The 26,471-nt window shown below is 35.7% G+C and overlaps 1 protein-coding gene across 2 annotated transcripts; it reads right to left on the reverse strand.

Moving 5' to 3' along the window:
* Positions 1-1,798: 1,798 nt before the first annotated feature.
* On the reverse strand, positions 1,799-26,471 carry LOC138304898 (ubiquitin carboxyl-terminal hydrolase BAP1-like). Of its 2 annotated transcripts, XM_069245264.1 has the most exons (14): positions 26,349-26,471; positions 22,550-22,579; positions 21,973-22,027; positions 21,078-21,207; positions 20,253-20,372; positions 19,750-19,811; positions 19,055-19,197; positions 18,350-18,428; positions 17,323-17,446; positions 10,216-10,230; positions 5,649-6,114; positions 4,970-5,061; positions 4,519-4,611; positions 1,799-4,192 (listed from the first exon to the last, which is right to left on the reverse strand). In XM_069245264.1, exons 1-14 carry the CDS (start codon positions 26,383-26,385, stop codon positions 3,989-3,991), a joined length of 1,650 nt encoding a protein of 549 aa, XP_069101365.1. In that variant the 5' UTR covers positions 26,386-26,471; the 3' UTR covers positions 1,799-3,988. The 2 variants fall into 2 exon arrangements, with proteins under 2 accessions (XP_069101365.1, XP_069101366.1); XM_069245265.1 differs by lacking the exon at positions 10,216-10,230.

Raw genomic sequence — 26,471 nt, forward strand, 5'->3', positions numbered from 1 at the left:
ATTCCCATCGATATCAGATGAAGATTTTTATTTGCAGAGATAAATTTTCGCAAATTTACTTTGATTGCAAAATTCGCCAAAGTAAATAACATACAAAAGAAAGCTGGTTTACAAAAATGATAATCAACTGGATATTTCTACCAACATTTCTGCACCAGACCTGGGATAGGTTTTGAATTAGACTGGATGGAAACAACTTGGATCATTATATAACTAGGTCTACTAAGCAGACACAGACATCATCTATACCCCTTTCATGGGTGATGTGACTTGGTCAGTCCTGGACAAACATGAACCTGCGTTGCCTTGGAATCCTTACACCAGCATCATCTATTACAGTTATAATGTATCAAACAGAGAAAAAGTTGTTATGGAAGATTGCAAAAAATTGTCTTCTGACTCCATGTGAAGATGAGCATACTTGCCTCACTGAAGCATACTGCTCGGACTCCTCTAAGAAGCACATCCAATTGAGGATTCTATTTTTAATATTTGTTGTCTTTCCTTACACTCTCTTTCACCTCTTACAAAACGACCCTGCATAAATTTAAAGATTCTATCAAAAGGGGGCAATAAACATATTTGGGCCCCCATTATGAAAAATTTCTTTGTTTATTTCTGTCATTGTACAAATTATAGTTATAAGCATAGATGACAGAATATAATTCAAAATTGTAATTACAGGGGCCTGATTTAATTACTGACCCCCGGGGGGGGCCTAATATAATATATATAATGCTGTGAGCTGTTGACAGATAACCAGGGCTGTGAGCTGTTGACAGGTGAACAAGCAAATTCTAGGAATTTCCATCCCCCGCTTTCAGGACATATTGTAGGTAAATATTATTGAGGTTAGGTTTAACCTTGGTTGAAACATGCCATGGCAATCGAACTTGGCCAAGCCATTAGGGCATTTGACCTTGTTAGCAAGTTTGAAGAAAAGCGGATAATATTTATTAGAGTTATTGCAGGGAAATGGCAGAAAATAACTTTATTTTTTATTTTTATTAAATCAAAGGGCCATAACTCAGGGCTAAATAAGGTCCGTCGCAAGTGGTGATCGAACTTGGCAAAGCCTTTAAGACATTTAACTTTGTTACCAAGTTTGAAGAAAATGGGTTAATATTTATTAGTTATTGTACGAAAGTGGCAGAAAATGACTTTTTTTTTTTATTAAATCAGAGGGCCATAACTCTGCTAATTACTGACAGTAAGATTTGCCAAAAGTGGCAATCAAAGTTGGCTAAGCCCTTAAGGCATTTAACTTTGTTATGAAGTTTGAAGAAAATCGGTTTATATTTATTACAGTTACCCCCGGTATTGTACGGAAGTGGCAGAAACTGACTTTTTTTATTTAAGCAAATTAAAGGGCCATGAATCCGCTAAATAAGGTCAGTTGAAAGTCGCGATCGAACTTGGCCGAGTCCTTATGGCATTTAACCTTGTTACGAAGGTTGAAGAAAATCGGATTACATTTGTTACACTTATTGCATGGAGATGACAGAAAAAAAAGTTTTTAGCAATTCAGAGGGCCATAACTCCGCTAAAAAAGGTCCATCAACAGTCGCTATCGGACTTTGCTGAGCCCTTAAGGCATTTAACTAAGAAAATCAGTTTACATTTGTTACAGTTATTGCACGGAAACGAAGTGTTACAGACAGATGGACGGGCAGACAGACAGATGGAAGAACCCAAATTAATAAAGGAATTGCATTGATCTCAAAGAGATTATTTTTGTTGCTGACTGACTTATGACTACATATAATAATTCAAGCAAGCAAGGAAAAAACAACTATAATAACATATTTTACAATGTATTTGATCACATGTAGAGTTCAATGAATACATCAAAAAACATTTGACATAGTATAGAACACATTGGTGGCAATCTAGCAAATACAAGTAACACACAGACTTATACATTTATCTTTATAAAACATCGAAGGTGTTCTATATTGTATAAACAAAAACTTGGCCAAGGAGCAAAATACACTGCCACCCATGACCAAAAACGTTTGACCTTGAAAATAGGAAAGGCACTTTTGCAGCAAATAGTCTGACCTTGGTTTATCAGTCAGAGGGATTATGGAAGTTATTATATTTTCCAAGAGTATTTAAGTATAAAAAGGTAATTTTTGAAACAGTTTATACTGCTGTATAAGCATTAACTGTTAATGAGTGTAGACAATTTCATAAATCTTTTTTAATCCACGATTCTATGCATAATGTAGCACCTCAAAATCATTCTTACCTCACTCATCTGACATGCACAAAACTCTTAAACATCACACATTTCATAAAAATCTTAGCAAGAATGAAAACAGACAAAATAATCTACTAGACTTGTGTAAAAAAATCTTATATTTGTACAAGAACAATTGTCTAAATACTATATAAACCACTTCACTTTCGTGTAAACAAATTTTGAGATCTCCCAAAAGAAAACACAAAAAATTGTATCTCGCAATAATAAAGTGTTTTACAGTAGAATGTACATAAACAATGCTATTCTTGTTCTCAATTCTTTCTCATTCACTTTAAATGGCACAGTTATCTTCAAAAATATACATCTTCAATCCTTTGATTCAATCTTCTTTCATTTCTCAAAAACAATAAATATCTTTACTTTGTAAATCCATCTACAATTATTCTTCATAGCAACACAACACTATCTTTAAATTCATTCCTCAGTCATTCTTCAAAAGTCAAAAATACATTCAATATTCTTCAAATCATTTTCAAAATAGACACAATGCCTGCATCATGTTTTTAACAATTAAAATAATGTACATTTCGCAGGTGGTTTATTTTTGCTGAAGTTATGTATTACTGAAATCAATGAATTCTAAACACCAGCAAAGTATTCAGAAATTTGTTTACGTACCTAAGAACAAAGTTTAAAGATACTCCACCGCCAACAAATGGCATTTTTTCTCTATGAAAAACAGGAGCAAATAAATTGATATTTTTCTTCAGTTACAAAAGTTACTTACTTTACACCATTACCACCATTGAAAAGTTTGAGCTTCTAATTTCACTTCAAGATAAAAATATCCTATATGGAATGAAGTAGTGATTGCACATGCACAAAAAGCAACTACTTATTTCATATTATTTTTTGTCTTAATTAGACATATATATATATATATATACACAATTAACACCAATTTTTGTTCAAATGATGAGTATCGTTTAAGCTCTATCGGTGATAGAGGATCTTTAAAGAAGTAGTGAACCATGAAATGTAACCTCTAAATATGCTGCTTATAGGAAACCGTTATATTGACCATGCAAATTTAAAGCTTTACATGTATACGGTACCAGCTAAACAAATACCTGTCCAGTCTTCTCCCTACTGTTCATTGCTAAAAAGACAACAAAGGAGGCCTGTATCAATGCAAAATCAACAGTAAAACCTGTCTTAGCAACCACCTCTGTATAAAGACTTTACATACACATATAATTATTTTTGTTTTAAAAAGATTGTGTTGACACAAAACACTCAGTATTTGCATAATTTGTGTTTTACATCATAACAGATTTATTGATGGGGGAAAGTCAGAGTTCCTGGAAAAAAATAATAACCCAATAGTCAGTACCTAGCACATACATACACAAAGTGGCCCTCAATTGATAGACACATAGTTGAAAGGATTGTAGTCGAATGATAGTGACCATTATCACTTGAATACGTCTGCAACTTAACTTATTCACCTCTGAAATTCCGCAATGGACTGTTCCAGGTACTGGGTTAGGTAAGAAGAGTCTAAATGTGTCTTCTATCAAAGGTGGAGGCTTCATTGTAGTGGTAGCTTTAATACAGTCTGTCATTATGGCCTCGACAAGATATTGACACAACCACTTGGCGTATATAACAAATAGCATGTTACCAAAACATGATAAAGCACTGGCTACACAAGTATGATGTTACGGACAGGAGACAGGTTCCTTTCTGAGTAAGTCAACAAAGCACAAGTATGTGACAGTTTCATCGTCTTTTCTTGGGCCGAGGCCGTTTACGCCGATCGTTTAAGGACACTTTAGTGATACGACCGGAACTGACACTGCCATGGCGTTTGTTGGCCAGGACTTGTTGTTCGACAAGGTCAGCAAGGTGTCCTTCTTTGGCCAGCATGGATAGGAATGTACAGATGAACTGGTCATAGTTGTGTGTCCGTCGACAATCGTCAATCTGAAATAAAAAATTCAACATTTACAACAAATCATACCTTAGCGGTCATCTCTGTGTAACTACCTTCTTATAAGACCACATTCTTTTGGCCCAAAATTACTAATTTTAACATGATTAATTTTGTTAGGAGAAAATTTCACTTGAATAAAAATCCCCAGTGAGAATTATTCATGCATTGTCAGTTTCTAACAAAAGCCTTTTTCCCTATTATTTTCACTTGATTTGATATATATTTATCTTTGCAGAGATTACTTGACCAAAATTAAATCCAATAATACGAGTAGACGAGATATGTTAATGTTGAAATAAATTCCCATTATATTTACCTGATATTTCCTCTTTTTCTCAATCTCATCCTTGAGATTTGTCTCGCACAGGCTGATTTCATTTTCTACATTTTTCAGCAGAGCCAGGAGATCCTGTTAAATATGAACATAATACAACACTGATTGTATGTCTATTATCTTGAAAACTTAGTTACAAATATGAAAGGTTTGAAGTTTTTGAGTATAAAATAATTTTTAGTTACAAATTTGGAATCAAATACTTTACTATAAAAGATAATTAAATGAAGATATGCCAGGTTAAAAAGGTAGAGAATAATCAGAGTTCTGGGTGGAAAAACCATCAACCATCAGTCAGTGTCTGCGCCCATGGGATTCAAATTTGCGACTACAAAGTGGGGAAGCAGGGAGATTGTGGTATTATGTTGGACATCTTAATCACTAGGCCACTATGGTCCCAGATAATTTAAAAAGGTTCCAACAGTAAATGTACCTTGGGTGTGAATGCCTGATTACTGCTGAACCGGTGTCTATGTCGGCCATGACTCGACTCCCCTTCTCTTTTTGTTCCCCCTGGGGACACCTCTGTGAAAAAAATTATTTTAATTCATTGATATTATTTAGATATCTTGAACTACATGTATATTGCAAGAATAAACATAATTCCTTCTGAAAACATATAATTCAGATTTTCCTTTAATCCTGAAACATTATCCTATATTTATTTTATGAATGATAAGTGTAAATGTAATAAATTTAAATATCTTCCGTCTTTAAATATGTGCTGACCTGTCCATTTAGCAAACACTGAGACTAACAAATGTTACTATGGCAACCAGTAACCAATTTAAGTCCAATTCATTGAAAAAACTGGCAATACAGTACTACTTTCTGAGTCATCAGAATTTGTCAAGTCCCTGTGTCCTTGACATGAATGTAACTTAACTCCAGCCAGATGAGGACTAATACAGGACAACAGTGTACTATTAAGGAAGCTTACTGTCTGGGTCATCAGAATTTGTCAGGCCCCTGTGCCCTTGATATGAATGTTACTTACCTCCAGCCAGACCGGGGCTGTTACAGGATGACAGTGTACTGTACATGTTAGGGTCTTACTTTCTAGGTCATCAGAATTGGTCAGGTCCCTGTGTCCTAATATAAATGTAACTTACCTCCAGCCAGACGAGGACTATTACAGGACGACAGTGTACTGTTAGGAGAGCTAAAACAGCTGCCTGCTTCGGACGCTGTGTCCGTACTCTCACTACTGGGGCCAGGCGATGACGCACCGAGCTGTGTCTCTATAGTTAGGGGCGTCGTGACGTCCCGCGGAGGATCAGATTCCGACGATACAGACACAGGATGAACAGATTCTGGTTTATCAGATTTGTCCGCCTCTGAGTCCGTCGTGTCCACTTTTTCTGTTGTTTCCTCCGAGTGATCAGTTGTCTCGCTCTCCTCCTTAGGGCAGGCTTTCACAACAGTTGTTTTGGTAGCACTGTTAGTGTCTATAGTAAAAGTTGTAGCAGTTGTCTCCCTTGTTACGATAACGTCTGGGAGCTGGCCGTGTTTCTTCACTGCCACCATGTACTTTTCTTTTTCTGCTGCAGACAGTCCTGGTGTGGTCACCTTCACCATCTAAAAATAGCATCAACTTTATGGGTCACAAGTGTAAATCTCTTAATCTAAATATAGAATAAATGTTGCATCCATCTACAAAAAGAGTATATATTTGAGGCATTAGATACCAGTTTTTATAATGAAATCAACACTGTCTCTTACTGTATTCTTGTGATACTCATTGTTCAAAATGTTCTAACTTTATAATTTTATGTACATGTAATTGTGATTGAAAATTTTAAATCAAATGTAGTAGTTATTCAAAGTTTACTGAAGAAAAATAAATGTATATAATATTGTATGAAGTTGTATAAAAAAACATTAAAATAAAAATAAATCAAAATCTCTAATACTGCGTTTACAATAAACATAGAGAAAGTTATTGAGAGTATTGACTCAGGGTTCTGATGTAAGTGACTACAGTTATACACATGGAATATTAATGCATGCAACCTGTCCCTGTTAATATCCCCTAAACATTCACATTCCTTTGACTAAACACTAAACCCTCTTTCTGTGTAGAGAAACCTTAGCAATATCTTCAGTATACATGGACCAATTTATTCTAGTCCGCAACTTCTGCTTTTTTCTGTGGAACTGTATCACTTTAAGTATTAGGTTCTAATTTCAACAACATAAAGCAAATGGATTCCTCAAATTAGATGTTCTTGATTTGTCTTAAAAATCCTACAAAATTCTTGGCCCCTATTGAGGAAAATAAGAAGAAAATTGATAATACTTTTGATATACGGTACATGCAGATTTAATTTTACTGTCATAAATGTCATATATTTTAAGTATATCACCGATTTTAGCATATTGGAAAATGAAGTTTGCCTATATTTATTAAAAATTTTTGTCAACATTTATAATTTCAACAAAACAAAAAAATACTTTCAGTCATTCTAATATTTTATCTTTTCTCTGAAATTGACCTTTACTCTGGCAAAATTTTACCAATGCTAAAAATACAATGTAACACAGTTTAAGTTTTCTATCTTGCCTGCATGGAGTAGCTCTTTCACAAACAACATGTAATCACTCTACAACACTTACATACAAACATTGATTCACAGGACCTTGTGCAAATACACAAAACTTCGCAAGTGAATGGAAAGTTTTTGTTGTTTATTTTTATAATCAAATGAAAGATTTTTAGCAAAACAGTAGCGGCAATTATTTTCATTTACCAAAATGTATGGTTACTTCTAATAATTATGTGGAAGCACCTCTCCCCTTAAGGATGTATGCTACCTTATTCAGTTTTTGTATATTACAGAATTACCTCCCTTGCGGGTACGCATCAATTGTTATTATTTTATGATGCCAAATCCACATTGGTTTTTTTTTCTCTTAAGTATCATGTTATTCTAGCAAACACATGATATCACAATCAATATAGATTATAAGGGCAGATAACTCTGTTAAATGCTAAAAAACAGAATACAGAAATATATAACTCATGTAAGAGTAATCGCCCTTACCACATTCACCCCTTAAATTCCACAATGGATTGTTCCAGCATTTGATATAGAACAATTCAAATGTGTCTTCAGGGGTGAATGCATCCTCGATATTCCAGGGGTTCCCATCACTTTCGATCTCTACACCCCTGGACTAGTAAAACCGGAGGCAACAGAATAGAACAGGTAATTTAGTCATTTGATGTACATCAAAAGAACCGTATAACGGTACACTGTGGTTGACTGTGTGGCTTAGATGTTAGGCGTCGCTCTCTCTGTAGTCTTCAAAGGAAATCTTTGCTAGCCTGTGATTGGTCAAATGTTTTCCGCTGAGCTGCCTTCAATTTCACTATGAGATAGTCCAGGGGTGTAGAGATCGTAAGTGATCGGAAGCCCTGGAGTATCGAGGATGGGGTGAATGAGTCTTGACAGACATGAAAATAATGTAACTTTGCATGCACTTGATATTTTTTTTTATTTATTTTACATTATGATAAAAACATAATTAATACCAATACAAGTTAAATAACCATTGGTCTATTGTTCAAGGTGTCTAGTAAATTATGCAAACCGTATAACTGTTAATTTTTGTGGGTCAAAATTTAGTGATTTGAAATAGAAACAATTTTTTTAGGTGGTTTTAAAATTTACAATTTGGCTTCAAGGGTATATATAATTCATTAGGGCTGGATCAATATATCGATATAACGATACGTATCGGTTTTTCCGCAGCATATCAATTATTGATACCCAAACATGCTGTATATCGCTGTATCATTTTAACAACTCAACCTACTGTTTTCGTTTAGAAATAGGAAATTCCAAAAAAAAAATAAAAATTTATTGTAAAACATTATTCAAGTAAGAGCATTTCAATCAAAAGGAAGTGTTTAAAGCATCTGTGTCACCTAGATGGATTAGAAATGCTTTTTCATAACTAAGAATACGAATTGACAGAAATTAATTAACACAGATGATAACTCGAATAAAATGTTTGGTAGATTTTTTCCAGGTTAATGAATGTTTTATCAAAATTGTCTGTTATTGTCACACTATTCAAAACACAATGGTCAGCTGAATTTGAAAAAGAGGTCCACTGTATCGTCAATATGTATCGTGTATTGTTTCAGTGTATTGTCAATACGTATCGTATTGTTTTAGACCTTCCAATACCCAGCCCTATAATTCATCATTAGCTTTAAGGGTATATATAAATCATCAATTTCTATATTTTTGCAGATCAAATATAAGCAACCATAGCAATATTCCACAAACCATGAAAATATCAGCCCCTATGAAAATGTCACCATCTACAAGGTAATATTCATTCTTTGCATAATACAGAGTTAGCTCCCTTGCGGGTAGGTATCGATTGTTACGTCATTATTTTGTGAGAACAATTCACGTCGTTTTCTCCGAAACATATGACGTTACGCTCGCAAACACATGACCTCACAATAAATACCTACCCGCAAGTGCAGATAACTGTAATATGCAAATTCGGAATTACTGATAACTAAAATTCTAAGAAGGACGGAATTTGGTACAATACATATTGTGAATTGCCTTTTGAAACATTTCTGTAGTCAGTGCAGGGAAAATAGCTTATAAATTAATGACTTGAGATAGTTAGTAGAGTTTTTTATTCCTTCTTTAACAATAACACAATAGGTGCACCCATCACATTTCCATCTGTATATGTGTGATCAACCAGATAAAACCCTTTCCCTACAAAACACAACTGGATCATTGGAAAATCTTTTTGTGTTAAAATGTTGAGAGCAGATATAATTATTTTTCCCAAATAGGGTACGATTCAATCTATAATAAAGAAGACTTTGTGGTTATCATTTAAAGATGCTACACCCCTGATGAATGGTATTTTTCATTATCAAAAACAGGAGCAGACTATTTACTATTTTTCTTTAATTACAAAAGTGACTTATTTTACACAATTACCTCCATTAAAAAGTTTAAGCTTTTTATTTTACGCCAAGAAAAAATATTAAAAATACTTAGTTGCGCCCTGAAAAAAAATCTATGGCACCATGCCTTATATGGAATGATTTCTGTATTAATTAGACACATATTTATACTATTAAACATCAGTTATTTTTCAAATGATGAGTGCCGTTTTTGCTCAGTCAGCGGTGGAGAATCTTTAAATTACATGTAATTACCTATATTTGCCAATGTCATGTCAGCATACTCATGGTAATTTGTTCTGAAATGGTCAGTCTTTTTTAAACACTTTGCTGACTATGTCAAAAACCTGAATCATTTTTTGTTAAATCTCTAATAAGAAAATTAGCACTCAACACTTCCTGTAATTCAAAATTATCAAAATGAATTATCCTGAAAATGAAAAATCTGATGTAAGCAACTTTTGAGCCAAAAAGAAAGAAAACAGATGCACAACACAGTAAATAGACACCAATACTAAGGTAAAATTAAAGAGGGAGAAAAAAAAGGTAGTTGGCACCAAATAAATAAGTGAAAAGTAAATAAATACTGGATAAAACGCAATATATTTGTGACCAGAAAAAAAGCTGCCAATTGTTTGGAGCAGAATAAAAATACAGAAAAGACCCAAGGCATATCCTTGTTCCCAGTGAAAGCTACAACATTTAAAAACACCCGTAAAATTCATTTATACCTTGGAGTCCAGGAGCTTGAAACACAGAAAAAGGAACAGTTTTTTTAAAAAGATTTCAGAACCGTCAAACTGTGTGATAAAACTCTGTATATTATATTAGAAGCATTATTTATCAAATATCTACCTATCTATCATAAGTATCTTTTAGAGGAATAAATGGATGATCAATATTTGTAATAAACTCAAGGGTATTTACGGCCATCTCATTACCAAATACATTAATCACACTAACTATTATAACTATGCTTACTCATTCATCTGATGGATAAAGATATACGAAGTAAATACAGATTCCATTAAGACGTTTTAGATATAGGAACACTTAGTTAGGAAACTGTCCGACATGTTTGAGAAGATTGGAAGATTTAGTTTAAGATCGTCTCCAAGTATCCTCTCATTTGTTAGCATCCTTTTACTAACAGCAAGGGTCATCCAAAGTTGTGCAAAGTTTATGAGGTGAAAGAAAGCCAGAGCACTCGGAGAAAATTCTCAACCTACAGTCAACTAGGTTTCAATGTTATAGGAATTTCCCTCAAGTACAGTTTTTAGAACAAAAAAGATCTACAAAGACATTCTAAACCTATATGTGAATATTGAAGAAATCTTCCTTTTTTCTCAAGAACTATCGTCGAAAGGAGATAATAAATGAGAACTTTTTTCAGTTTGATTAAATGTTCACTACACATGTAATGCATAAAATGGAGTGGTCACTGTTATAGATAACCTGATTACAGAAATGAAAACCTCAGCTTCATTTACGTTTCATTAGTTCTGTTTCGTTTTAATATTTACAACTAAAAACAAAAACATTTCTGGATAGGGGATGTTTTCTAAAACTACTACTAAATTGTTACGGAGCAGATAATAACTAATTAAGCAGATAATTAACTTTAATATACTCCCTCATTTCAGCAGAAAACTGACTATAATTGAAAAATTGTATGTAGCTAGATGAATGGCACACAAGTAACTATAAGTTTGCACAAAAAAACTAGCAAGAAGTATTGTCATGGTCAAAACCATTATTTAAACAAGAATTAATTAAATTAAAACTCCCTAATCACGACAACAAATGTGATTTATCAATGCAAACTCATATCTGTAACTTGAATTTCACATAAAAAAAATTTCTCTGCCAGTATAATACCTATGGGCTTCTCCAGTTGGCCACATTATAGTAAAACTGGCCTTAGTGACTACCTCTGTATAAAGACCACCTGCTTAATAAGACCACTTTTCTAGGGTCCCAAATGATTAATTCCAACACAATGCAACCTAATATGTAACAAAAGATCCCAGAGGGATCTTGGCGCCCACCAAAGAATGATCTATATCTGACAAAGGAAAGATGGATCTTTTCTCTACTTTTTAAACTTTTTTAAACATACTACATATAAAATTTGAGACAGATCGCTTCAGTACCTTTTGAGAAATAGCGTTAACAAACTTTAACTATCAAAATCCAAGATGACTCCATGGCGGCCATCTTGTTGATCAATCGGTCCCAAATCACAATATGCACAACTAGGGCCCTAGGGGAACCTACATGTGAAATTTGAGAAAGATCCATTCAATACTTTCTGAGAAATAGCGATAACAAATTTTGAATATAAAAATCCAAGATGGCTGCCTGGCAGCAATTTTGTTGACCGATCGGTCCCAAATCACAATATGCACGACTAGGGCCCTAGGGGAACCTACATATGAATTTTGAGACAGATCCCTTCAGTACTTTCTGAGAAATAGCGATAAGAAACTTTGAATAACACAAGAGGCCCAAAGGGCCTTAACGGTCATCTGACTACCTTGGCCATAGTAAAATTAATTATATATGGTGTCCCTTTGTCAGGACCATGTCAGGATCATTTTCAATTTCTTTCAACAAATTTTATTTCAAACAAGAGGCCCAAGGGCCTTAACATATAGGAAATTAATTAGATATTTATAGTGTCATGGTAGTCATCTTCGATTTGGGATCAACCAGATCTAGATGTAACAATACTTTGTCTGGACCATATCAGGATCATTTCATGCAAGTTTCAGCCAAATCGCACCGGCAGAACTTGAGAAGAAGTTCAAAATGTGTTTTCAAGATGGCGGCTGTGGCGGCCATCTTGGATTTTGGATCAACCCGAAAAATAACAACACTTTGTCGGGACCATGTCAGGATCATTTCACTCAAGTTTCAGCCAAATCGCACCGGTAGAACTCGAGAAGAAGTTCAAAATGTGTTTTCAAGATGGCGGCTGTGGCGGCCATCTTGGATTTCGGATCGACCCGAAAAATAACAACACTTTGTCGGGAACATGTCAGGATCATTTCATGCAAGTTTCAGCCAAATCGCACCGGTAGAACTTGAGAAGAAGTTCAAAATGTGTTTTCAAGATGGCGGCTGTGGCGGCCATCTTGGATTTTGGATCAACCCGAAAAATAACAACACTTTGTCGGGACCATGTCAGGATCATTTCACTCAAGTTTCAGCCAAATCGCACCGGTAGAACTTGAGAAGAAGTTCAAAATGTGTTTTCAAGATGGCGGCTGTGGCGGCCATCTTGGATTTCGGATCGACCCGAAAAATAACAACACTTTGTCGGGACCATGTCAGGATCATTTCATGCAAGTTTCAGCCAAATCGCACCGGTAGAACTTGAGAAGAAGTTCAAAATGTGTTTTCAAGATGGCGGCTGTGGCGGCCATCTTGGATTTCGGATCGACCCGAAAAATAACAACACTTTGTTGGGACCATGTCAGGATCATTTCATGCAAGTTTCAGCCAAATCGCACTGGTAGAACTTGAGAAGAAGTTCAAAATGTGTTTTCAAGATGGCGGCTGTGGCGGCCATCTTGGATTTTGGATCAACCCGAAAAATAACAACACTTTGTCGGGACCATGTCAGGATCATTTCATGCAAGTTTCAGCCAAATCGCACCGGTAGAACTCGAGAAGAAGTTCAAAATGTGTTTTCAAGATGGGGGGCTGTGGCGGCATCTTGGATTTCGGATCGTCCCGAAAAATAACCACACTTTGTCTGGAACATGTCAGAATCATTTCATGCAAGTCTTAGCCAAATCGCACCGGTAGAACTTGAGAAGAAGTTCAAAATGTGTTTTGAAGATGGCGGCTGTGGCGGCCATCTTGCATTTCGGATCGACCCGAAAAATAACAACACTTTGTCGGGACCATGTCAGGATCATTTCATGCAAGTTTCAGCCAAATCGCACCGGTAGAACTTGAGAAGAAGTTCAAAATGTGTTTTCAAGATGGTGGCTCTGGCGGCCATCTTGGATTTCGGATCGACCCGAAAAATAACAACACTTTGTTGGGACCATGTCAGGATCATTTCATGCAAGTTTCAGCCAAATCGCACTGGTAGAACTTGAGAAGAAGTTCAAAATGTGTTTTCAAGATGGCGGCTGTGGCGGCCATCTTGGATTTTGGATCAACCCGAAAAATAACAACACTTTGTCGGGACCATGTCAGGATCATTTCACTCAAGTTTCAGCCAAATCGCACCGGTAGAACTTGAGAAGAAGTTCAAAATGTGTTTTCAAGATGGTGGCTCTGGCGGCCATCTTGGATTTCGGATCGACCCGAAAAATAACAACACTTTGTTGGGACCATGTCAGGATCATTTCACGCAAGTTTCAGCCAAATCGCACCGGTAGAACTTGAGAAGAAGTTCAAAATGTGTTTTCAAGATGGCGGCTGTGGCGGCCATCTTGGATTTTGGATCAACCCGAAAAATAACAACACTTTGTCGGGACCATGTCAGGATCATTTCATGCAAGTTTCAGCCAAATCGCACCGGTAGAACTCGAGAAGAAGTTCAAAATGTGTTTTCAAGATGGCGGCTGTGGCGGCCATCTTGGATTTCGGATCGACCCGAAAAATAACAACACTTTGTCGGGACCATGTCAGGATCATTTCACGCAAGTTTCAGCCAAATCGCACCGGTAGAACTTGAGAAGAAGTTCAAAATGTGTTTTCAAGATGGCGGCTGTGGCGGCCATCTTGGATTTTGGATCGACCCGAAAAATAACAACACTTTGTCGGGACCATGTCAGGATCATTTCATGCAAGTTTCAGCCAAATCGCACCGGTAGTACTTGAGAAGAAGTTCAAAATGTGTTTTCAAGATGGCGGCTGTGGCGGCCATCTTGGATTTCGGATCGACCCGAAAAATAACAACACTTTGTCGGGACCATGTCAGGATCATTTCATGCAAGTTTCAGCCAAATCGCACCGGTAGAACTTGAGAAGAAGTTCAAAATGTGTTTTCAAGATGGCGGCTGTGGCGGCCATCTTGGATTTCGGATCGACCCGAAAAATAACAACACTTTGTCGGGACCATGTCAGGATCATTTCATGCAAGTTTCAGCCAAATCGCACCGGTAGAACTTGAGAAGAAGTTCAAAATGTGTTTTCAAGATGGCGGCTGTGGCGGCCATCTTGGATTTCGGATCGACCCGAAAAATAACAACACTTTGTCGGGACCATGTCAGGATCATTTCACGCAAGTTTCAGCCTAATCGCACTGGTAGAACTTGAGAAGAAGTTCAAAATGTGAAAAGTTAACGCACGGCGCACGGCGGACGGCGGACGGCGCACGGCGCACGGCGCACGGCGCACGACGACGGACGAAACATGATGACTATAGGTCATCCTGACCCTTCGGGTCAGATGACCTAAAAATCCATGATGGCTGCCTGGCGGCCATCTTGTTTAACGATCGGTCCCAAAATGCAATATGCACAACTAGGTCCCTAGGGGAACCTACATATGAAATTTGAGACAGATCCCTTCAGTACTCTCTGAGAAATAGCCATAACAAACTTTAACTATCGAAATCCAAGATGGCGGCCTGGCGGCCATCTTATTCACTGATTGGTCCAAAAATGCAATATGCAGAACAAGGGCCCTAGGGGAACCTACATATTAAATTTGAGAAAGATCCCTTCAGCACTTTTTGAGAAATGGGGATATCAAACCTTAACTATCAAAATCCAAGATGGCCGCCTGGCGGCCATCTTGTTTTTCCTATCAGACTCAAAATCTGTATGGCACAAAAAGGGACCAACCTCCATGTGAAGTTTGAACAAAATCCCTTCAGTAGTTCTCAAGAAATATCGATAACAAACTTCAACTGCCAAAATCAAAGATGGCTGCCTGGCGGCCATCTTGTTTTTCTGATCAGACTCAAAATCTGTATGGCACAACTAGGGACCAAGGGTAACCTCCATGTAAAGTTTGAACAAAATCCCTTCAGTAGTTCTCACAAACTATCGATAACAAACTTCAACTGCCAAAATCAAAGATGGCTGCCTGGCGGCCATCTTGTTTTTCCGATCAGCCTCAAAATCTGTATGGCAAACTAGGGACCAAGGGTAACCTCCATCTTAAGTTTGAACAAAATCCCTTCAGTAGTTCTCAAGAAATATCGATAACAAACTTCAACTGCCAAAATCAAAGATGGCTGCCTGACGGCCATCTTGTTTTTCCGATCAGCCTCAAAATCTGTATGGCACAAATATGGACCAAGGGGACCCTCCATGTGAAATTTGAACAAAATCCCTGCAGCAGTTTTTAAGAAATAGTGATAACAAGCATTGTTTACGGACGGACCACGGACGCAGAGCGATTTGAATAGCCCTCCATCTGATGATGTTGGGCTAAAAAGACCATCTGGCTATAAAGACCACCTGGCTTTAGAGATCACTTTCCTGTCCGACGGGTGGTCTTTATAGACAGGTTTGACTGTATGTATAAAACACTTAAAATTCACATCTATGAAGAATTAATAAAACCGACAACATGTAAATTGTATAATCTTGGTGGTCAAGTTAAATATCAGAAGATGAAAAACAATCAAAACATAATATCCCTTGATTAGCAAAAAAGGAAATGAAATAAAAGGTTATGAATGTCTCTATTTTCATATAAATTAATAATGGGACCCAATAGATACAGGATGTGATATGAAAAAAAAGAAACCAGAGTAAAATTTCCTTAGAGAGATCTGAACCCATATAACGAAACCTTATAATGAAGAAGATATTAAATTGGAAAAGTTACTTGCAGACAATTTATTTTTAGAGTATACAAAATTAAATATATTTATATTTTATTTCCTTAGATTTGATATGTTCACTACTAAAGCATAAATTACACTATCATCCCTAATTTTGTTAATTGCTGTGTCCCTATGGACAATCATGTGATTAACTTAACTGTGTGATTGTAACTAGAGTAGGTATAGTTTTTCCTTCCTGATTGTACATGTGTATTGAATTATTGTGCATATTTCGTAATGTGTGTTCATGTATTTTCATCAATTCAGAGACAAGTAACCATTGCTTTTCTCTAGGGACGAAACATTACCATATTGTTCTGAAAATGTTTTAAACATTCATAGAAGAAACCAGTCTGTTCACATCTACAATTTCATACCAAAGTTTTTCCTTTGTACAAAGAATAAGAAATTCTGAAGAAGGTTTTGCTGGATTAAGTTGTTAAACACAGTCTCTGATATAAATGGTTAAACTCTAAGGAAGACACATTACCGTATTGTTCATTAAATATTTTTAACATACACGGTACGATGATGTAAATTGTTAAACTCTAGGGAAAAGACATTACCGTATTGTTCATTAAATATCTTTAACATACACGATAGGATGTAAGTCACCTAAAACATGTGTAGTCACATGTACACAACATTTATACGTAGTTAGTTTGTATACAAAAGGAGTTTATAAATAAATATCTCACCCCTGACGCCGTCTCCTTACACTACAAGGGGACACGCAGCCATCATTCATATCATACTTTGTTCAAAATTTTTGTCAGAAATCAAACAATTATTTCAATATAATTTGATTGTAAAATGCATTAATAGGGAAAACGTTACTCTATTATAAACCACCCTTGTTATTTGTAAGAAAAAGAAAAAAAATTAATAAAATAAAATGTTAAAATAAATCTATCTAATATAAATGCTCATTTCCGATTAGACGTTTTTCTTACTATAAATTGCATTAAATGTTAAGATTTATATTACATTCTATGTGTTTTAGTGTTCACAAACTAACATATTAAAGTGAACATACCTGCTGTAACGTCTCAAGAACTATTTGTCTGTTGGTCTTCAATGTCGTCAACTTCTGTTCATAAAGCTGTCGTTTATCAGGTACGACCGCCATCAAGTTAAAACGAATGTCATGGTAAGGCTCACTGTGGGTTTAACAGGTAAAAGAAACACATTTTTAACAAAACTTTGAAATATCAAAATTAATAAAATCTGCAAGCTGATTAGGAGCAAGAAATAGTGAAACTAGGTATCATAAAACTTTAAACAGATTTTCCCATCAATTTTAACTTGTCAGTCTGAGCTATAGTTAGCTGCTATATTGTAGCTCAAAAGACTTTTAGACAGAAAATGGTATAGTCTTTAGAGCTACAATTGGTGCCTATTACTGCTAATGGAGCAAAGTAATGATCATGTAAATCATTATTAAAACGTGTGTATGCATTTAATAGTACTTGTTTTATATCGCTTACCTAAAAGGCAATAAAACTAAAACGTATAAAATATCAAATTCACAGCGAGACAGCAGTTTTTTACATATACACAATAAAGGTACTTCCAGAGGGAATTTATATGACAAGGCTTCAAATTGTGGACTCAATGTCTTGTGAGCGGTACGGTAGATATCAAGAAGAGTCGTTATGTTTGTTTTAGACAAAAATGATATATAAATACATGTATAGGCATAAAATAATTGGAAACCTACAAAAAAGTATAGAAAATTGTGCCGGAGTGATTTTCGGAGGCAGTGCTCCACTAGGACACACAGGGACCATTTCATAGTTGGCCGAAATGTATAGTAGGCCGGGTACGTATATTCGTTCTAAGCTATAGTCAGATCCTTTGCAATTATGGGAACTTTGTTCCACATCCCTAAAAGGACAATGCTGCAGGATTATGACACATTATCACTTTTTTAAATCATAACATGTGTGATATGTCAAGTTAAATCAAAATTCCCCACCCAAAGCTTCATAATGAAATATTTCATCATTTGAAGTAGAGGAGTTCAAATGCGTATGTATAATTAAGTCTGACAAGCATCTCACCCTCCAGTTGCCATTCCAAGACGCTCGGTTATCACACGACGGAACTTTTCAGTCCAGTACTCATCCTTACGCCATGGACCTGTCAATAACATGGACAAAATTAATTAAAATGTTAAATTCAGTTAAATTGCAATATTTGAAGAACAACTTATATACAGTTGAACCAACTTAAATACAGTAATGTGAAATCAAGATACTGAAATATTGAAACACTACTTGATTTGAAATGAAAGAAAATCTTGTCCATGATGTCTTCTCCGGTTTTATTCCACGAACCTAACTCGATTTGCCCTCTACTACTTCTGGAATATAACTTCCAATCACTCGACTTGTAGCTCTTCTACTTCTGAAAGCTTTTCCATCTATACGCTGATAGATCTTCTGAGAAGACTTCTCTTGTTAGAAGAGTGCAAATCAAGTTGGCCTCGGGATTACAATGAAATTCTGATAATTAGATAACCAGATTCCACTATAAAATAATACTTGATGGAAGTATTTAGCGTTTAACTGTGGGGAAGAAACTAAAGTACGCATTGAAACCCTTCAAGGTCAAGGAGATGATTTCAAAACTTTTCATGTCCTGATCACAAACTGAACCCTTTTCACTAATTTCATGCATGTAACTTTGTACAAAACTGACCATAATTTTACAAATCAAAAATAATTTGGATTAGTTTTGTTTCACATTTGTGAGATAACACTGACCGTGGTCAATCGGGTGAGGTTTGAGTCCATCCAGCTCAAATAGATGTCCCCCAATAGGTACATAACTGACAAAGTGGAAAGCTTCCATAGTCTTCGTGGTAGAAATTCCTTGTTGTTTCTCGGGTAGATGTCGTGGCTCCGGTCTGCAAATAAAGCAATACACTTGATATCAAGATCACACTACACTGTCTTCCAAAAGTTCCGTTACATATGTTAAAATTTGCTGGCAATTAATCTCTGAGAAAACTCGAGAAAAACGATAAATGGGTTAGAGAAGGTAGATAAGGTGATAAATAATATATTCTGATGCCTGTATTAGTAAGGTTTACATATTTCTGTTATTTGTGTTTATTTGTAAAACTGCATGTGTAACACAACTTTTGGAGGGCAGTGTAGTTTTAAGTTGAAACATGATAATAATTATAATACTATTTTAATTGTATTTTGATTGATCCTTTGTGGTGGATTTTTTTTTTCTCTTATTCTTTCACTACAATGCATTTGATTCAAAGATGCCATTAGAGTTTCTAGAAATCCTTAAAAGGTATGAAGACATTTTTTTCTAATTTTGATGAAATCTTGTTTTAGCATATTCCTTTATTATTTCCATGGCATGACACCACAAAACCTTGTGTACCAAGTTTTATCTTGTGTGAAATATTCCAGGTTGTGTAGAACTGTGGTGAATTACCTACCTTGCATGCCTGTTGTGTGCACTGGCTAGCTCAGGCATGTTACCAATGGCAAAACCTTTGTCCTTAAAACAAAATGAAACAACAGATGTTAGAAAATCAATAATATATTTACATATCATCAAAGTCAGAATACCCCAAGACGAAAAAAAAATATATTATTATAGAATCACTCTCATTTTTCAATTTTCAATTTTCACACCGTCTATCTTGAAACTTCCCTTATTTCAACTTTACCTTATAATTATGATATTTTATCAAATAGCGTTATGGATTGACGGATCGCCAGCTATCAATCAACCTCATGTGACTTTGCATTTGGAATTGTGTATGCTATAATGTTTGCTATCAAATTGAAAAGGTACATGTGTGTTTGCGAGCACGACACGTGGCTATATTACACCTGGCGATTGGTCAATTCTAACATAATTTCACTGAAACTTTCACTACCATAACCAATAGTTTTTTAATTTTTCATATGAGAAATAAAACAGTGTCTTCTTTACCTCAGGGCTCATATACTTTGAGAACTCCTTAAGTTTGGACAGAGTTGAGCCCAGCTTCACTCGATCATTGTTGAGAAGGACACTGAGCAAGGCATGGGTTGCACAGGAGTTTGGAATCACCTGTTATAAAGAACAGCATTAATTTCAAAACAAGATGCTCAAAAATTAAAGATGCTCCACCGCCGACAGAGCATAAATGATATTCATCAGTTGAACAATAATTGGTGTTAAAACGTGTATATATATGTCTAATTAACACAAAAATTAATATAAAATAATGTATTTCGCCTTTGGTTCATGCGCAATCAGTATTTCATTCCATATAGTATATAGTGACATGGAATTTTTTCGGGATGCGATTAATCATTTTTCATATTTTTAACTTGAAGTAAAATTAAAAGCTCAAACTTCTCAACGATAGTAATGGTGTAAAGTAAGTAACTTTTGTAACTGAAGAAAAATTCTCTAAATCGTCTGCTGCTGTTTTTGATAGTGAAAAAATACCATTTGTCAGCGGTGGAGCATCTTTAACATTTTTACACACAATCTTACTTTTATATTTCAATTACTAACTGAATATACCGTATTCGATCCAATAAGCACTGATGTCCCCATAAATACCCAAACTGTATAGTTTTGCAACAATTTTGTCTTATTAGCCTTTTTGTTTTTGTTTAATTTTCTAACCACCCTAGACGCTTATTGGGTCGAATGCAGTATATGTATCTATAATGTATATGATGTCAATAGAAATGTTGTTATGAATTTCAGACAAATATTGCATTATACAAATGTTATACATAAATACATTTGTATTGTGATTACCTGTTGTGCAAAAAATATGCTGTTAACAACATTTTCATCCTGAAGAAAGCTTTCCTCTTCTGTCACAGTTTTCCGCCTTGACCGTCGTTCCTCAATCCAACGGAACAGAAAGATAAACCCATAGACAGGACTGAAACAAACAAAAAAACTCTGATGATGTTTTTTTTTTCTAAATCTTTAGAAAAATGAACTCTTTTTAAAAATCCTAAGAAAACAAGTAACATACAACCTATTAGCCGCTTAACAACTGAGGTCTGTTCTATATGTATCTGGTGTTGTAACAGAAAGTTTGAGTTCTCGGAAGAAAACCATCATCTAACATCAACAACTGGTAACCATGGCGCCCCACACAGGCATCAAACTTATAACTATGACTCAGCAGTTTACATGTAAAGCTAATTATTATTGTACATGTGTCATATATATTTTGGCCACGAAAGCCCCAAACATTTCAGTATACATCCTCGATATCCCAGGGGTTTCAATGACTATCATTATATTCACCCCTGAAATATTGCATAGCAAAACTGAAGGCTGTGAAAGCAACAGTGGGTGAGCAGGTAGTTTGGTCCTTTGATGCATTCATAGGTATATCAAATGAATCAAATAACAATACTTTATATGTTTAGGTTAAGCGTTGCTCTCTATAAATCTTCAAAGGAAGTCTCTGATTGCTTGTGATTGGTCAATTTTCTTTCCTGAACTGCCTTCAGTTTGCTGAAACATATTCTATTGGTGGATATTATGACAGAGATAGTAACCCCTAAAATATCAAGGATTACCAGTATAATACGCATTTAATAGATTTTATGTGATAAAACAAGCAGTCAAATCAAGTTAGCTTGTACATGTGTTTAAAGTACATGTATGTCCTTAGATATAAAATATTCCTTACCCATCAATTGTTTTCTGTAGGTCGTAGATCTCTTCCACTTGGACACTTTTAACTCCTGTTCAAAATAAATTATCATATTTAGCATTCAGCAGACAATGGTTAATTTGTTGATATTGGGACTCTTTTTAAATAATCAATAAATTCTCATTCATTTTTAAATCCCTTTGTACTTAGTAATTGATAATGAACTAATACATATACACTTGTACTGACAATATTAATAGCAATAATATCTATTGTAATTTTAAAATGAATGCAGGGCAAGAACTATCCCAGGTCCGCCGATGGGCCGAGACCAGTAAAATATGCTCCCGGGCAAGTGAAAATTGGTGTAAACTTGCCTAGTTTTAATGTTAATTACCCTGTTTTGGGTAAAATTAGACTGAAATCTTAAATTTGGGCAAGTGGTTTTCAAAATAAGTTTCTTGCCATGGAATTTGATTTTTGCTGTACTAAATACATTAATGAATTTTGTTGCATTAAATACATTAATCAATAATCTGGTTTATGAATGAACTAAAAAGGACAAATAGAATTTGGTAAATCATAATAATAAAGGTTACCAATAAATACTTACCAAAATCTTCAACTAATAATGTGAACAATCCTACAAAAACAGAAAACATAATCATTAATATATGCATAATGTTTTGTACAAAACTTTTATCTTCTTACTAAAATTAAAACTTATTTGTCCTAACATATCCAAAATAAAATTGAAGCCAACAATAATCTTAAAATGATACTCATATGGCCATATAGGTGTAAATCTATATTAGGCACCAAATTAATTAGCTGTAGTGACATAGCTCCAGATCTAGACAATGGACATAAGATTTTTTCATATGGTGGACACAATATTGACATTAAATATTGAAAGCAAAGTATTTTATGTTTTTCCTTCTTGTTCTATGTGTTTGACTCGAGCTCCATCAGTTTTGATGAATATGTCAACACTTCTCAAGCTTATAATTAAGGGCGTGAGAGGGATAAATTTGTGATTTGTTTAGGCTTTGAATAAACAATCAAAAAACTTCTGCAGTGATAATTGCATCAGGGCTTCAAAGCCATGTTGAGGATATGTGCTTTGAAGTCCTCGACCTTGCATTGTACTGCTGTTATAAATTACAGGGAGGAATTGTTTGTGGGAAAAGGACTATTTGTTTTTATCATTTGTAGCAGAGATTTGTCTGAACCCATATGGATGAGAGTGTCTCACTCTGGTTCTGTGTTCTGCTGGTATGAGTGTAAATTTGTGTTCGACCGTATACTATTGTGTGTGTTACCTGGTGTTTTTTAGAAAAAGTTTTGTTCAATACTTTTACATATTTCAGTGATAAATGATATACACTATGTACTGATTCTCTGTAGAGTAATTATAAATACACTGACGGCAATGTCTGTGACTGTCATTGTATTATTTTTGCAATCACTCTCTGCACTAGCGCTAAGGTTGTGGAATGTGCGGTTGGTGTTCCTGTTTGTTGTATGTGTGTTGTTCTGTATGTATTTAGGCCATAAAAATTTTTTCTTGTTTCCGGTAACACCCTTTAACAAGAGGCCCAGAGGGCCTGTATCACTCACCTGGTTTGGAATGTCAAGTCATGTTCTGAATACAGGTTCATTGTTTCTTTTCTGAAGGAATTTGAATATTTACCTCTTATTTCCCTATTGGGCCCCGCCCCTCCTGCCCCCGGGGGGGTCAGAGCCAAAATTTATACAAGTTCTGTTCCCCTTCCCCCAAGGATATTTGTGGCCAAATTTGGTTACAATCCATGCAGAACTCAAGGACAAGTAGCGATTTATAGGATTTACCTCTATTTCCCCTATTGGGCCCCGCCCCTCCTGCCCCAAGGGTCAGAGCCAAAATTTATACAAGTTCTGTTCCCCTTCCCCCAAGGATGTTTGTGGCCAAATTTGGTTACAATCCATGCAGAACTCTAGGAAAAGTAGCGTTTTATAGGATTTACCTCTAATTCCCCTATTGGGCCCCGCCCCTCCTGCCCCCAGGGGGTCAGAGCCAAAATTTATACAAGTTCTGTTCCCCTTCCCCCAAGGATGTTTGTGGCCAAATTTGGTTACAATCCATGCAGAACTCTAGGACAAGTAGCGATATATAGGATTTACCTCTATTTCCCCTATTGGGCCCCGCCCCTCTTGCCCCCGGGGGGTCAGAGCCAAAATTTATACAAGTTCTGTTCCCCTTCCCTCAAGGATGTTTCTGGCCAAATTTGGTTACAATCCATGCAGAACTCTAGGACAAGTAGCGTTTTATAGAATTTACCTTTATTTTCCCTATTTGGCCGCGCTCCTCCTGCCCCCGGGGGGTCAGAGCCAAAATTTATACAAGTTCTGTTCCCCTTCCCCCAAGGATGTTTGTGGCCAAATTTGGTTACAATCCATGCAGAACTCTAGGACAAGTAGCGTTTTATAGAATTTACCTCTATTTTCCCTATTGGGCCGCGCCCCTCCTGCCCCCGGGGGGTCAGAGCCAAAATTTATACAAGTTCTGTTCCCCTTCCCCCAAGGATGTTTGTGGCCAAATTTGGTTACAATCCATGCAGAACTCTATGACTAGTAGCGATTTAAAGGAAATGTTGACTGACGGACGACGGACGGACGACAGACGACGGACGCCGCGCCATGACATAAGCCTTCGGGCCAGGTGAGCTAAAAATGAAGGGTCGGTAGGTAGGGATTTTTTTTTTCAACCTATTTTTTTCAATATAAACAATGGATTTGATTCCCAGGGTATTATTGATGTCTTAAATTTACAGAATTTGTACCAAAATTCCTGATTTTATGCAAAACTAAACAAAATTTATGTTGTTATTTGTTTGCTTGAGGACAAAATTGATAAAAAGTTTTTGAGTAGGCACTGATTTTATAGGGTCGGTCGGGTTACCGGAAACACAAATATATTTTTGTATGGCCTTACATATTGTTTTATCTGTGCTGATATAATGTAAATAAATGAACTGTCATGCATGTAAATGATTTGTTAAGCATGTGGTCAGTTTATCTATTTGATAGACTACTTTTTTACTTTAGTAGATTGTAAACATAGTAACTCAGATATCTCTTGTGAATACTAAATGCGGAAGCAGTGATAATTTTTATATAAAACCCACTGCATTCTGTTGATTGCTATATCTAAATTGATTATAAAAGGAACAGGTTGGTGTGACTTGTACAAAATTTGTTAAAAACGGTCTTCTGTAATTCAGCTGACAGAGCATGGTTCTTTGGCTCAATCAGTAAAATCGTAGATTTCCCGCGTTTGATTCCTTGTCGGGGCACTTGATGGGAATCGTGCATAATTTCCCCTGTTCTTATACATGATAAATCACCATTCAATGATATGCAAAAACCCAATCTATATGTTGTGGTAGCCAAGGTCATCTATGTTATAATGCCATAAAATGAATCATGATCACCTTCATCTAATGTGACGCTACTCAAATTGGAACAATTTTTGAAGATAATTGTAAAACTTTTCTTATTTGTGGTTGAATCCAGATTTTTTTCTTAACATTCCACAAATAGATGCTTTTATTACTAATTTTATGATTTGTTTACTTGTCAGCAGTGCATATATTTATAAATACAGAGCTTGGAAGCATGCCCGGTCCAGCCCTGTGTTTCAGCAGGTTTGAGTACCCAAAATGGAACACCTCCTAAATAAAGTTTGATTAATAAATGCCCAGGCATGATAAACAATGTTTGAATTCATTAAAAGAAAGTTAAAACATTTTTTAAGTTTATTCAAGTCACATGTCTTTCAAAAATATTCCATTCAACATTTGTTTTTCTTATCTTAAAATATATGGTGTTTTTAGGGTTGTCGCACGACGTCGTTTCACGGAGTTTTTCAAAATTCCATTACATTGTATTTTCCTTTTTAAATACAGATCATAAGCCACTGGAAAGAAAATGACATATTAAAATTGTCTCAGTTATTAGTCAGCACCTTAATTTTTGTTCAGGACTGTTATTGTTAATTTAGACTGTAAACTGAAAATTCTGTATCGCATATTTTAAAAGTGTTTCATTTTGGGTAGCGTTCCAAATTGGGTAGCGTCACGTAAGTTGGAATGGTATCTGGTTGTGCTGAAGTTGGACAAGAAATGCTCAGAAATGGTCGAACAATTTCTTCCGACAGCCAAAATTTATTTATCAGCAATACAAACACACGCAAGCAAAATCAACTATCACTGAACTGGAGAAATGAAATCGGTTGATGCATCAACCAGCTGCAGATCAAAGACACTGAAAGATGCAAGCCAGACGATCGTGATTCGAGCTATTTTACAGATGCAGTATTTGCAGTGCATTTTGATATAATTTGCACAAACAACAACTTTGATTGATCTTACCGGGATCGCTTTCTAATTCCAGCCACCCCTTGTTCATGATTACTGCGATTTATGTTGCATTACAATGTCCGTCGTCGATTGTGATTTTTTTTTCTTTTTCTCAGTTACCGACTAAATCAGTCT

Source organism: Argopecten irradians, chromosome 12, assembly GCF_041381155.1.
Source record: "Argopecten irradians isolate NY chromosome 12, Ai_NY, whole genome shotgun sequence".
NCBI classification, from domain to species: Eukaryota; Metazoa; Mollusca; class Bivalvia; order Pectinida; family Pectinidae; genus Argopecten; species Argopecten irradians.